Source organism: Mytilus edulis, chromosome 3 (assembly GCF_963676685.1).
Source record: "Mytilus edulis chromosome 3, xbMytEdul2.2, whole genome shotgun sequence".
In the NCBI taxonomy this organism is placed as follows: Eukaryota; Metazoa; Mollusca; class Bivalvia; order Mytilida; family Mytilidae; genus Mytilus; species Mytilus edulis.
Window position 1 is genome coordinate 96,294,631 of NC_092346.1, and position 15,312 is coordinate 96,309,942.

The window sequence follows — 15,312 nt, forward strand, 5'->3', positions numbered from 1 at the left end:
TAGCTCGAAAAAAAGCGTAGTTACATTTATTTGTTTTTTAATCTCAAAGTTAAGAAAATCTGTTATTGTTTGCTTTTTTCCTATTAATATATACCTTTACAAAGATAAAATTCAAAAAGTTTAGTTTTGGCAGCAGTTCGACCACGGGTCAAATATGTGTGTCAACTAAGCGTGCGTCTTATCAACACCACGTGATATTGCTTTCTGATATTTTGAAATTCTTAGGACACCTTGCAAAAATATATATGACGATCGATTTTTAAACTTTGCACAACATGTAGCTCGAAAAAAAGCGTAGTTACATTTATTTGTTTTTTAATCTCAAAGTTAAGAAAATCTGTTATTGTTTGCTTTTTTCCTATACATATATACCTTTACAAAGATAAAATTCGAAAAGTTTAGTTTTGGCAGCAGTTCGACCACGGGTCAAATATGTGTGTCAACTAAGCGTGCGTCTTATCAACACCACGTGATATTGCTTTCTGATATTTTGAAATTCTTAGGACACCTTGCAAAAATATATGACGATCGATTTTTAAGGTGTATGTGAACAGTTGATACAAATCAAAATGAAATATATATTGTGCATCAGCATTATTTCAACGGTTTTACTTCAAGCTATTGTGAAAATAACAGGTAAATATGGATACTTACAGTCTGTTTCCTTTTTGAGCTCCGAAATAGGGTCGGTGTGACATGTTTTTAAACATATATCTTCTGAAACAACTAAGCTTATCAATTAAAAAGAGAAATAGATACCCCTGGAAAATATTTCAGATTTCTTATTATTATTGTTGTATCAAGAAGGAAAATTTACGTTCTACTTGACGGTTGGCTTTTTTTTTTTTACCGAACTTCAGCTTTTGAACAAACTTGAAATCATGTCTTCTCCGTGATATATCCTCTTTGCAAGTGTGCAGCATGCACATCGTCAAATTATTATTCATGTTTGTACCAATTGTACCTTTTCCCTTTTCAAATACTGTTTAATTTTCATGTGCGGTCAGAAACGTCGTCAATGTTTGTATTTGTTTATATCTAAGGGATTTATCTTGAAAGGAAACTGGGGCTGTACTATAAACCAATTAAGAAACTAAAAGTGCTAGGTATATATTTCGGCATTAATAAAAAAGATTGTGAAAAATTAAATTGGGATACAAGATTTGAAAAGAGTCGAAACCTGATAACATCGTGGAAAAAAAGAAACTTAACCATTTTAGGCAAAATTCTAATAGTTAAAACTCTCATTATACCACAATTTACTTTTTTAGCAAATGTTACAGCTTTAAGTAACTCAAAAATAGTTGATATAGAAAGAGAAATTTTTGGTTTTATATGGAACAATAAGAAAGACAAAGTTAAAAGACATACTTTGGTAGCAGATTATAACCAGGGAGGGCTTAAAATGACCGACATAAAAAGCTATTTCTCCTCTCTTCAAATAAGATGGGTCTCTAGATTGCTACAGGCAAAACAAGAAAATTGGACATTGATACCAAAACTATTTTTAAGTAAATTAGGTTCTAATTTCCTCATTTTTAGAATGAATTTAAATAACCAAACTTTAAAAAAACTAGATAACATAACTAAGGACATTCCAGAATTTTACTTAGAAATAATAAAAAGTTGGATTTTATTTCATGAAACGAACATCACAGAATTGAAAAACTTTGTCGAAATAAGAAAGCAAGTTATCTGGGGTAATAAATTTATAAAATTTCAAAACAAGCCGCTTATTATGCATAACTGGATACACAGTGATTTTATTTACATTAACGATATTATTGACGATAATGGAAAAATTGCCCAAGATAAAATATTTAGAAAACTGCGAAACACTAAAAATTGGATAGCAGAAATTTCAAAAGTAAAAAACTCAATTCCAACCTCATGGCTAAAAATTTTAGCTACAGAAGAATCCATCAAATCAAAAGTAAATTTTAACAGATTATTTATCAATATAAACAAAGAAAACATTAAAATTGAAAATTTAAGCAACAAAAACGTGTATCAATTGCTCGTTCAAAAAAAAATTTCTCCAAACATTGGCATAAATAAATGGAAAAATGAATTAGAAATAAATTATGACTTTACCAAATATATGTTTAAGTTTATACACCAACATTTAAAACTTAATAAACTTAAAATGTTTAGGTGGAAACTAATAACTTGCATTTTACCGAATAGAGATAATCTCTATAAATGGAAAATCGTAACTAGTCCGTTTTGTCAACTTTGTCAACTCAAAGACACGTATCAACACTTTTTTATCGAATGTAAATTTCTAAAAGAATTTTGGGAAATCATTAATAAAATCTTATCTCAAATGAATTTTAACAAAAACATTAACTTAAAAGACATTGTAATAGGCTACAAAATAACAGATAATGAGTATATCGGATTCAATATAATTCTGACACTTATAGGATTTGCTATCTACAAATCATACTATGTATCCGATCAGAGAAATAAATCTACTAATGTATTCAATCTGTTTAAAGCTGAACTGGACGAATACTTAAGATCTCCCACGCGACATATCAGAAACAGGAGCGATGAGATATCGGTTTTTAATTAGATTGACAATTAGACATCTTATAAATTAACTCGTGACCATGTCCTAAATACCATTGTTAACAATACATGGTTTCCATCCCATATCTCCATAAAGTGCTAAGTTAGGGGTATATCTGAATACATGTTTCTGCTCATTAAGACATAGGTTTAATTGAATGGATTTGGCAAATTGTTTTGGGTCCGTATTGGTCTAAATAGGTCTTTCAATTTTTGCGTTCTTATACATTTTGCCTTCAAATATTCGGCTTTGAGTGTTCTTTTAATGAAAGTAAATAAAAATGCTTCGGAAACATGATATAAAGTGTTCTTATATTTTGCAACACTGTGTCGATATCACTGTTGAAGGACAAACAGTCGCAGAGGGTATCATCAGCTTAGAAACCAGTATTTTGGTACTGACACTAAGTACTGACATGATTAATCTTATAACAAACTTTTAACACTGTCCGTTTACAAATTATTTAATTATCAGAAAACTGAGGTTTTCAAGGTGCAGTAAAAGTTGAGTCGTTTGTAATATAAAACCAAATTATCGGTCAAGATTTTTATTGAAATAAGCATTTTAATTTTAATTTTAATGTTGAAATTTGCGTGATTTTATCTTATCGTATGATAACGACTTAGCATTATGAGTCGCATATATCAGATAATGTAATTCAATAGTTGAAAGTAAAGAACATTTCTCGATCTTGGTATGTAGCAAGTTCGGCGACTCAGTTTTATTTCTGTAACCATGTAACAAAAAGATATTTTTTTAAACTGTTTCATATTATTTTCTTTCTATTCTCATAATGCTTTTTCCATGCATACTGATCACAAATATGTCAAATTTTCACAACCTGTAGCTTTATTGAAGCTACGTTTGAGCATGGTATTAAACAATTCTGTCATTTTCCCCTAGCCTCCATACCTAAAATTGAGAAAAAAATTAAATCTAACTTTTCTCGGATCTGCTGATATTCCTTTTGAACTGAATATATGTCCATAAAATTCCAAGCTGTCTTTATTAAATTCGCATTTCTTTTTGTTAAGTGTTAAACCTTTTTCGTTTATACGTTGAAATAAGGCTGTCAGTCGTGTATCATGTTCGTCTTGAGATGCTCCAAACACAATTATGTCATCGGAGATATTTCTCACCCCGTTAAGACCTTCTAATGCTGTACTCAGCGTATTCTGGAATATTTCAGCAGCAGACGTGACTCCAAAGCTTAGACGTTTGTATCTTCTTAGTCCAACATGTGTTGTGAAAGTAGTAATATTTCGTGACTCTTGTGTAAGTTCTAACTGATGGTACCCGTTTAAAAGGTCCATTTTGGAAAATACCTTTGCTCCATTAAGGTCAACTGTTAGATCATCTATAGTTGGAGTTATGTGTCTCTCTCGTTGTATTGCCTGATTTGGTAGTCTCATATCTACGCATATTCTTATTTCACCTGGACTTTTAGGTTTGGGTGCTACAACTATAGGCGATACCCAGGGAGTTGGTCCATGTCCCCTTTCTATAATGTCTAACCGCTCTAGCCTTTCAAGTTCGGTTTCTACCTGCTTCCTTATATGAAACGGTATCCTTCTATGTGGCTGGACTATAGGTTTTACGGTTTTGTCAACATGAATTTTCACTTGCGTTTCTTTAAGTTTGCCCAGTCCATGAAATATATCTTTATATTGTTCACACAATTGTTCGTGTTTGTTCCCTGTTGAGAGCCTCGATATTTGCGGGATTATCTGTAGTTCTAATGACGTATCATAACACAGTAAATTACCGCTTGTCCCTTTAGAAACATAAACAGTTGCACGTGTTAGCTTATTTCTCGTTTCAATTACAGTGTCAAACTTTCCCACGAATTCTAAGTTTTGATGAGATCCATAAGCGAAAACTTTGGTCTTTGTAGCTATCAATTTTGGTTTTCTCTTCATCCTGTTGTAGGTATCCTCATCAATTACATTGATACTTGATCCAGTGTCGTTAAGAACGTTGATGTCCGATTCATTGATTTTGACACAAATTCTTGGTTGTTCACGTTTGATAGAATTCACGGTTCCTTTTAGCGATTCTGCCTGTAGTCCGAAAACATATTCATCATCTGAACTACTATCTATCTTTGTTTGACATTCGAAATTGTTTTCAAAATCTGAATTCTCTATAAAATAGCTACTAATTGCTAGAGAGGTAATAAAGTCGTCTGCAGAGTTTCATGGTTTTAATACAACTGATCAACTAATACAAGTTACACACATGATAAGACTCGATTATATATATATATATAAATTTTGTTTATTAAAGTGTCACATATTGATTGCCATAAAACATATACAACAATTATAATATTTACACATAAAACAATCAATATCCAGCCATAAATACTGACTTATGAGACACTAACATTATAAAACTTTATACAATTACTGATCAATAGTTAAAACAACTAAACATTACTCATTAAAATTGTTTCTTATACTTATAAAATTTTCCTATATCGTAGTTCTTATACTTGTAAAATTTTCTTATATCAAAGTTTTTAAAAACAAATTAAAAATCTGAATATATAATAATTTCTTGACTATGATTAAAATTGACGTAAACAATGTAATATAAAGCTTAAAAATTATTGCCTGTATTAAAATTTTTACTGGTAAAAACATTTACGTTATTTAAGAACAGTTGTAAATTCTGATTAAAATAAATTTGTTATGAAAATAATTTTCTTCGAATAAAAAACTTATGTAACATTTTACACAAATAGTGTTGGATACTTGAACAGTTCATGATTTGTATAAATTTATCGTCCATATCAAGATTGCTAAAGTGATCAATATATTTGGAGCATTCGGAAAATAAATTATACCGTAAGTCACTATAAAGTTCACATTCAAGAAGGAAGTGTTTTTCATTTTATAACGGTCTGCATCTGTTAAAGTAATTAAGTTCTGTAATGACCTAAGATAAACAATTTCAATACATTACAAGTAGCAGCGCATTTGTCCCGACTTCAATTAAACCCACTGTGTCTACATAGCGTGAATAAGATAAACATCACGTGGTGCTGCTTTCCGATATGTTTCGAGATTCGGAGACCATTTTAAAATATAAGGCGCACTGTTGACTATTAACAAAAATCAAAATGAAATATATGGGCGATATCTTTTTGCGCCAAAAAGTAACTCATTTGCGCCACAACTTAATTGCGCCAATACCTCTTTTGCGCCACCTAATTTTCAAAACTATAGGTATCATTTGCGCCAATAAAATAATCATCTAATTGCGCCAATTTTAAATATTTTTATTTATATATAACAACTAAATGACTGACCAGGTACCAACAGCAAACAATTCCTCTGACATTGTACACTGAAATTTCAAATTAGCTTCGCATCCTAATAAAATTATACCGCTTGTTGGATCGTTACACAATACAAAGTCATCATCTTTGTTTGTAACAACACCAATATCATCCAATACTCTGTGAAATTTTGCTCGATTGTTAGATTAAGCCGGACGCAGTTTTCTTCTCTCTATATACATAGACTGACACACATATTTTAAATCTTTCTTTTCTAAATTTTCTTCTTCAATTTTGAAGATCTCTGAATTTATTATTTTTGAAGGTCGCTCTGACAACACATTGGTTGCTTTTCTTTTACACGCAGTTCTCAAAATTTGACGTTCTAATTTCTGGACTTTGATAATGAAAAAAAATACATTTCTTTTTACAAATGAAAATATGGTATTCAATACTGCCAAAATCTGCTATGAAATTTTATTAAAGCGAAAATGTATTTTATACTCGTGATAGTTGACTTGTATTTGCATTATAATTTTAAGAAAAAAATGTTTTATAGTCTCTCAAAACTCTTTATAGAGTGGCCCTTGTTGTTAACTTGTGTGTTTAAAAAGCTGTATATTTTATATGTAACAAATGGCGAGACTTTAATATAGTATTTGTCTTGTCTTGATATAGGTAAAACATGTACAGGTATGATATAGGTAAAAAAAATTAACAGATAAATGTGGCGCAATTTCATTTCATTTATTGGCGCAAATAATACCATCAAAATAAAAGAGAGTGGCGCAATTAATACCTTTTCAAAACTGCAATTGGCGCAAATTGATTCTGCCCAAATATATATTGTGCATCAGTGTTGTTACAACAATTTTACTTCAGGCTATTGTGAAAATTACAGGTAAATATTAATAATAATATAATATCCCCTTTTCGTTAAACTTCAATTTGGTGGTGTCGATCTTCTGCGTAGTTAGCTTTACTCGTTAAATCAAACATCCACACATTTTGAAATCACAGGGCTGTTTCAGTTAAAATATGTTTTAGGTATGTGTTGCTGTGGAAGGTAAATCCAGAAATGCGCTTTGGACGAACGAAATTTATAAAATGTTTATTTCCATTTTTTTTAAAATTTTGCTACCTTTTTAAAATTACTTACGGTATGAATTCATACACATAAACATTCTAAAAGTTAAAGGTAAAAAATTGAATAAGCCACTGCTTTCTAACTCAAGCTCTGTTGTAGGCTCTTAACAAAAATGTTCTCTTTTAAACCATCTTGTTATACATTGAATGTCAATAATTAGATTAGTGTTCCTGTTTCCAGTTAGAAACTCCATCTAAGTTTATAGTCTTTGTTTACATCTAAGTATTTTATCCTTTAGGGAATAATAGTTATAAAAGCTCATTTACTTTTTGTGTTTTGCTTTTTACGTGAAAAATATGAGTCGTCATTAGAATGTTAGACAGCGATGCAGACTCTTCTTTTATCATTCCTAAATAGCAAAGAAATTCATTTCATCTCCAATCATAAGTCGGACATGTCTTACAGACATAATAAGAATACATCTCATTATAACAATTCAGTCACAAAACACATTGTTTAGAAACTACCCATTTAAACAGTGCAATCCGAAAAAAATAATGTATTAAATAAAATATTTGCGAATCTACTAAAAAGACAATGTTTCAATCATATAGTGTTCAATTACACAGATATATTTCCTTTGAATACCAGCAAACGGACGACTGATGTTATGTACAGTAAAGTTTTACATGCAATTGACTTATTTTTATTCAACCTTTAATTTTACTTATTGTAGGCTCGAAACGCCGCATAGCCGAATCTCCAAATTAACTTCATTTATATTTAAATTCATTATTATGACTATTTATTTTTACATACTTTCAGCATCTGCGTGATTCGGGAACGCGGAACGATTTTGATTGAAGATTTTATCATTTTGTAAATGCGGAAGTTTTTTTTTTATATAACTTTAAAGGGTTTAAAAGCTTTGCAAATAAACTAAATATATAAGTAGGAAGATGAGGTATAATTGAAATAAGATAACTCTACACCAAAGACCAAATGACATAAAGATTAATAACTATAGGTTCCCATTCAGCGTTCCACTAATGAGCAAAGCCCATTGTGCATAGTCAGCTATAAAAGATCACGAAATGACAAATGTAAAACAAGAAAAACAAGAAAACTAACGGCCTGATTTATGTAAAAAAAAAAATGAACGAAAATAGTATATACAGCAAGAAAAGACAACCACTTGATAACAGGTTCATGAACTTGCACACACCCCTACCCCCCCCCCCCCCACACACACTCCTTCCCCTAACCTGTGACAGCGGTGCAACAGTACAACATATGAACAAACTATAAAAATGTTTGATATGGCGTTACTAATCGAATAAAAAAATCACAGACAGGACGTGACAGGGTATTTATACATCCTGAAAAAAAAGGTACAGGTCTGATAGTACTCGCATTTACTGACAGCTAGCCCAAAGACAAAAGCAAATATGTATCTAAGACTAAAGTATCAATTAGCGCACATCAAAGGGTCATGAATAAATGATATTTACTGAATTTCACAGGAACTGTTTCAGTGGTGGATCCAGAAAATTACGTAAGAGGGCACACTGACCTCTGAATGCCTAACAGGGAGCCCACTCAAGTCAAGATAATATTATCAACCATATTATTGGTTCCCTAAATATGCCACGCCTCAGTGAGGTGATCAAAAACCTTGTCTGAAGTTACATAGAATTTTATTTTTTCCGACGTTTTATAGTTACCGCAATAGTTTATGTGATCGTGTTTGTCGTCTTTTTTGAATTTTGGAAATATACTTGTATGACGCCCAATCATCTGGGACCTATCCAATGTTTAGGAATCTTTGAAAAATTAGTGACAAGATGGGATAGAGATATGTCTTGTTCACTTTTAAGATTTTTCCATGGATGATATCAGGCACCTGATGTTATGGACGCCCTTATCTAGTATGGGTTAATCTGTTACCCCTCTTTCGAAGTGGTGATATGTTAGAGCGCTGTCAAACTTTTGTGTTTTTAGTTGACAGATTTTGATATAGTAGTAGGTTTCCAGTTAGATGTACTTTGTTGTTTTTGTTTGTCGTGTTTTTGTTATTTTGTTTAGTTGGTAAAACTTCCTAATTTATTGTATAGGTTATTGATAATCCCCTAAACATATATAAATCTGCTCGACATTCGTTTCATGGCGCTTTGTTGTAAGAAGTGAACGTTACCTTCTATGCACTGGAAGTTTTGTTTGGAAATAACTAGTTGAAAAGCGCGAAACTTCCTTAGGACGTGACTTGAACACCATTTTGACTTGTTGTTATTCCATATTCCATATGGATTACGTTTTTTTTGGAAAAAACCCCATCATAGTAAATTTTCAACAATGCAAGCTAAACAATAAAGTTGTTATGAAAGATTCTGTAACAATGTACCGTAAAAGTTATTTTGTATTTAAACTACCTCCTATATTTTCAGGGTATGGGGATTTGTGTTATTCTGGGTACCATCACTGCAGTGGAACTTTATGGTGCTGTCCTGATGGCTATGTCTGTACAGGGACATCAACATGTCTTAGTACTGGGTGAGTTAATCTTATATTACCAAGAAAGATATTTCTATACTACGACATCTCAGTACTGTGTGAGTAAAGCTTGTACTTTCAAGATGGAGACGTTTAGGATAAACATTTCTCAGTGGCTCAGTAATAGATGTGTAAAATGTGTACTGTCAAGGTGATTTTGTCTGTACAGGGACATCCCCACGACTCAGTATTGATGAGTAAATATTGTACTCTCAAGATGGATGTGGATACACAAAATGATACATATGTCTCAGTACTGGGTGAGTAAAATCTCTACTGTGAAATTTGATACATCTGTGTGGGGAAAACAAGTTTCTGTACTGGTTGAGTTAAGCCTGTACTATCAAGATTGGTATTTATACGCACAAGGATAAGCATGTCTCAGTACTAGGTGAGTAATATTTGATTTGTCAATATTGATACGGGGACATCAAAATATCTCAGTGCTGGGTGAGTTAATCTTATAATATCAAGATTGATACATCTGTATAGGGACACCGACATGTCTCAGTTTTGGTGAGTATATCTTGTGCTATCAAGAGTGATACGTATACGTACAAGGATGAGCATGTCTCAATATTTGATTTGTTCTATCAAAATGGATATGTCTGTTCTGGGACAGTCCAATTATTGGTGTAGTCAATTCAAATGTCTGTGTAGGGATTCTAAAGGATAAGTTATTTTTTGAATTATCAAAATTATTGATTGACAGATCTGTTCGGGGACATCAATATGTCTCAGCATTTGGTGAGTAAATCTTGATTCATCAAAATGGATATGTTTGTTCAGGACATACACATTTCTAGATTTTGGGCTCGTAAACCTTTTTTTCTTATCATGTCGTCTGATCGGAGACTTATAACAGTACTTATGATATCGACTGATACGAATAAGTTTATTTATGTTTTTTTGTTGGTAATTAATTCTGTTTAATCATTAAAAGATTTTCATTTATTATATGTCAACATTAAAACACTTTTTCATTAATGTTTTTCGAAAAAATAAATAAATATCCAAATGATTATTTTCGTAAAAAATCAAGAAATCTTAAATTCTGCTTTAGCTAAATATCTGGAACAATCTGAAAAAGATGTGCAGTATGAGAAAATAGTAATGCCAAGTAATGTAACTTTTTTCTCAAGTAATGCATTAAATTACAATTTATACATGTAATGCAAAAATTGCTGCGTTACACACTACATGCAATTACTTAGAAAATGTAATGCATTACCATGCATTATAATTACAAATTTGCATTACCATGCCTGGTATCTGTATCTGTTCTGTTGTTGATTTAAGAATTGAATGCTTCTATTTGTAACTTCATTGGGGTGTAAAAGCGTTGGCTGAAGTACATTTTGTAAAAATGTGCACACGATAAACGCTTTCACAACCCTATGAAGTTACAACAAGAAGCATTCAATACTTATCATTACATTTTGTTTTAGCTAGGATCATGAAAACACGAATTTTATCAAATTTTTATTTAATTCACCTGTGCACTTTATTGCGGGACCACGCGTTATAATGAATGATAAATATTATTGTGTAATGCATTTGCTTAAGGATTAACACGTGATGTGCTGTTAGCCAATCAGAATGACGTATTATAATGAAGTTATTTCTTTACTTTTTATCAGACTTATTGTTGGAATTGTGATTGGTTGCCTGGTTGGCGTAGCAATATTTATTGGAGTGATTTGTGCCTGTGTAAGACGTAAGTAAACAACTCTTGGTATCATTTTTAATATAACATTTTCCAATAGTGAGTTTTTTTCCTCAGATTTATAACAAATTTATTATACAAGTAGAGATACTTTATCGTTATATTAGCCAATCAAATCATAACAAGTCTGAAGAGTGGATGTAAAAGTTTTTGTATAATTTTGTTTCTATATTTACAGTATCTTAAAAATATTAAGAATTTACTGTTCACATAGAAACAAGAAAACTAATGTACAAAGAACACCCTCAAATAATACATTTGTTTTAATATCACCTCATAAATAAATGTTGTGTCAACTTTGTTATTCTGAGTTCGATGTGATCATAATATTTTTTAAAGTAACAAAACAATTGATGTATAATAGTTTAAAGTTGCCAGATTTTTATTTTTACACACTTTGATGTGATATATAAATATTGCATTGGTGTAGGAAATAACAAGTAAGATAGAAACTTATTTGAGATATTTCTTTCACAGGTCGTAACAACGCCGGAACAGTTTTACAAACACAGGGTGGCGCACATGTAGTTACAGCACAATCTGGTCAAACATATCCACAAGCTGGACAAACATATCCGCAATCTGGATACCCGGGAGAACCAAATCAACAACAACCAGGTTACCCTCCGGCGTACCCGGCTCCAAAATACTAAATTACGGCATGACAAAATTTTTGCATTCTATTTCAACTAAAGAAAAGCTTTCAGTGGAACAAAGTTTGATGCTGTTAAATCTAATACTATTCAAACTCAATACCTAAATTCTAAATACTGTATATATTTCTAAGAATTCAATGTATTTAAAATATCTTTACTGTTTTAGAGGTACTTTTAGCTGTAATAATAATGACTTATCGTCGAGTGTTAGCTGCCGACGCAATAATTGGAACCACTGACTTGCTAACCACGATTTCTATGCACACATTGCAGGCAAGTAAAAACAAACGAGTTTTTTTTTAAACGAATCGATTTGCGAGGAGTATTTTGATAGGGGCCTTTTCATTTGAGGTTTTAATTATGCCCGTGGAAGTTACGTTTAATGCTTATATTAGGCAATTCTATTTTCAATGATAAGGAAATCAATCAAGATGTTCAAAGCAATCGCCCTGGATATGAATGAATTATACGAATTGAAATACGCACCTGGTACAGTTCAATTAGAATAGTTTAATGTTATTAGATAGAAGATTTTAATTCAAACGTAGATGATGTCAACTGAATTATGGTAAACCAATATGCGTGCTTACTCATCTTATGATATCATATCTCAGTAGGACTAAAAGTAGTTGTGAAGTATCCGGTTAAGAGACAACTATAATCTTAACGAAAACGAAAAGTTATGACATTTGTCTTTATAGATCTTTATGTACATCATTTCGATGTGTCAAGCTCATCACATTTGTGGTCAACTGGTTTTAATCGTTTTAATTCGACATTTTGGGGCATGTCTCATGATAACTCATTATGTTCTCTCTAAATTGGCACACAAATGTGTTTCAAATAAAGAAATACTTGCCATGAATAAAGTTTTGTTTTTTCCAGTAAAAATGTCATACAGTTAGTTAGTAGGTCATCACTAAAAGATTGGTGCAAAGATGCCCAAATACAGTATTTTGTTTTATTGAAGGACTTGAAATCGATTGCTCAATATTTTTTCACCGTGGTAGAATATGAGATTTTGTTCTTTTATTTGAAAATTTTTAAATATCATTTTAATGTAACAGTTGTTTGTCTCAATGATCACACACAGTTTTTAATGGAAAGCGATATTTTTTGCAGATATGTAAAAACTATGAGCCGTTTGTTTAATAGTCTAGTTATGTCTTTTAAATTTACATTACATTCGAATTTGGACTGCATTTTTGTCTTCACTGGTTTTCAATTATCTATTGAACTCTATTAAAAGGATGGAGTAAAAAATACTGCTATTTAACTTTGAGTTTAATACCTCTATCTGTATGCATGTTTTTTCATTAACTTATTTTTTATTGAATCTATATTTCATATATAAGATTTTCCATTTGTAATACCTTTTTTAATATTTTGCCTTCTCTCGTTTTCTATTTTCTATCCATTGTTATATCTTATGTTTATTAAATCTTAATCTAACATGCTTTTGTTTTTTATTAGTATTATGTATATTTCTAATCAAAGATATGTTATCAACAACTATAGCATGTTTATATTTATGCGGCAGTTTTGAGTTTGAACTTTTACCAGGATTTTTCTAGTAGTATGATATACAGAAAACCTGCGGGTGTAAGTCTTACGACTTTAAGAAAACAGAACTAGCTTTCTATCGCAATTTTTATTCTTCACAACTGATGAAAAAACAAGGAAATATATTCAGAAATAAGAGGATGTGGTATGAGTGCCAATGAGACGACTCTCTATCCATGTCATAATTTGTAATCGTTTCTACAATTTTATGGACTTATACTAGCACTAAAAAGTGGTTACATGACATTGGAATCAACACTGAAAGAGAAAAAAAACCATCAGGCTATTATACCTTTTAAAATTAACATTTTTTTGAAGTCCGAAAAGGGCTTAAAAGACATGTATACTATTTTAAATCAAGGAACTTTACCTATAGATTTTGAAGCAAAAAAAATGGGAAGGTATTCTTGATAAAGTTGGTTTAAATTATATTTTAGGGACAAATGCTCTACTTTTTAAAATGAAACTTGCTAATTGTAATTTGTGTACATTTTTCTAAAAAGAGCATTTAGAGCATTTACTTTGGGGTTGTCATATTGTAGCCGACATTTGGCACAATCTAAATGCTTGGATTTTCGATAAGGTTCTTATCGAAGTTCCACTTAATTTGAAAATTGTCATTTTTTGCCTTTATGAAAATTATAAGCTGAACTTTATTAAAAATAAAGTTATCTTCCTGACAAAATACTTCATTTACAGATGTAAGAAGCAAGATATAAAACCTAATATAAAAAGTCTTTAAATTACATAAAAGAAAACTTGATTGTAGGGAAACATATTTCTTCAAAATATTTAAGTGTGAAAGAACACAACTTGTACTGGAACCCCTTGGATAGGGTCATTAATTAAAATATGAATGAGGTAAATGTATATACATTTGTGTACATGGTTATTTGAAATTATTTGTATTTACTGTGATACCATACCATATGCATGTTCATATATTTCTTGCACTACTTTTACTATTATTACTATATTAATGAAATTGTTATAACTATACTTAATCCATAGTTCTTCTAAGTGTTAGTTCATAGAATGCTTATTATGCTTATTTATTTCACTTGCTTGATTATTGTGCCACAAAATAAATATATGTTGACAACTGTAAACTCATGAAAAAAAAATAATTATATAATTTTTTTTTAATAATTTGTAAAAGTAAACCATTGAAGATCAAAGCACGGTCTTCAACACGGAGCCTTGATTCACACCGAATAGCAAGCTATAAAGGACCCAACAACAGGAAAACCAACGGTCTATATATATATATATGTATAGAAAACAAGAAACGAGGAACATTTATGAACAACTAACGACAACCACTGAACATCAGGTTCCTAACATAGGTAATACGATATTCTAGGGTAAGCGTGTCTTACCATTATTTCCTTGTAGATTAAGAGGGTTACTATTTACAAGGATGCTAATGAACCAAGGTGTATATTTCAAAAATTTATAAGGGACAAAGAATGGTTACAGTATTGGCAAATCTATAATACAGATGACAACGCATAAATTCCACTTGCTACCGCAATCCCGTTCCCTTTCCACAATTATGACGCAATTAAGGCTTATGTCGCGCGACCTTTACTATTTTTACTTTAAATGAGGATCGTAATTGGTGCCACTTATAGAAAAAGAACTGTTGCCATTACGAATCACCTTTGTTCATACACAATATATAATATGTTTTTCAATTACCCATTTCAGGTCTGTTTCGTTTTGTAACCTATTTTTGTTTTTGTTTCTGTCAGATTTATCAACCTGTTTAAAATCTTGGATGTTGATATTTATTGAAATAGATATTTATTGATAAATTTTAAGACGATAACTTATCTTTTTTTTTATCTTATGTTATTTTGTCTTGCTACG

General features: G+C 31.0%; 1 protein-coding gene across 2 annotated transcripts; it reads left to right on the forward strand.

The window, feature by feature from the left end:
* The first annotated feature begins 528 nt into the window (after positions 1–528).
* Positions 529–13,333, forward strand: LOC139517890 (uncharacterized). Of its 2 annotated transcripts, none has more exons than XM_071309381.1 (4): positions 529–636; positions 9,390–9,495; positions 11,136–11,212; positions 11,699–13,333. In XM_071309381.1, the coding sequence occupies exons 1-4, from the start codon at positions 570–572 to the stop codon at positions 11,872–11,874; spliced, it is 426 nt and encodes a 141-aa protein (XP_071165482.1). In that variant the 5' UTR covers positions 529–569; the 3' UTR covers positions 11,875–13,333. The 2 variants fall into 2 exon arrangements, 1 of the variants encoding a protein (XP_071165482.1); XR_011663222.1 differs by lacking the exon at positions 529–636 and adding an exon at positions 6,688–6,759.
* The last annotated feature ends 1,979 nt before the right edge of the window (positions 13,334–15,312 follow it).

Excerpts from the sequence above, each read along its gene's own strand:
- LOC139517890 (XM_071309381.1), top strand. The coding sequence starts at position 570 with ATGAAATATATATTGTGCATCAGCATTATTTCAACGGTTTTACTTCAA. Across the intron at positions 637-9,389 it reads AGCTATTGTGAAAATAACAG|GGTATGGGGATTTGTGTTAT; the intron begins GTAAATATGGAT and ends CTATATTTTCAG. Across the intron at positions 11,213-11,698 it reads GATTTGTGCCTGTGTAAGAC|GTCGTAACAACGCCGGAACA; the intron begins GTAAGTAAACAA and ends TTTCTTTCACAG.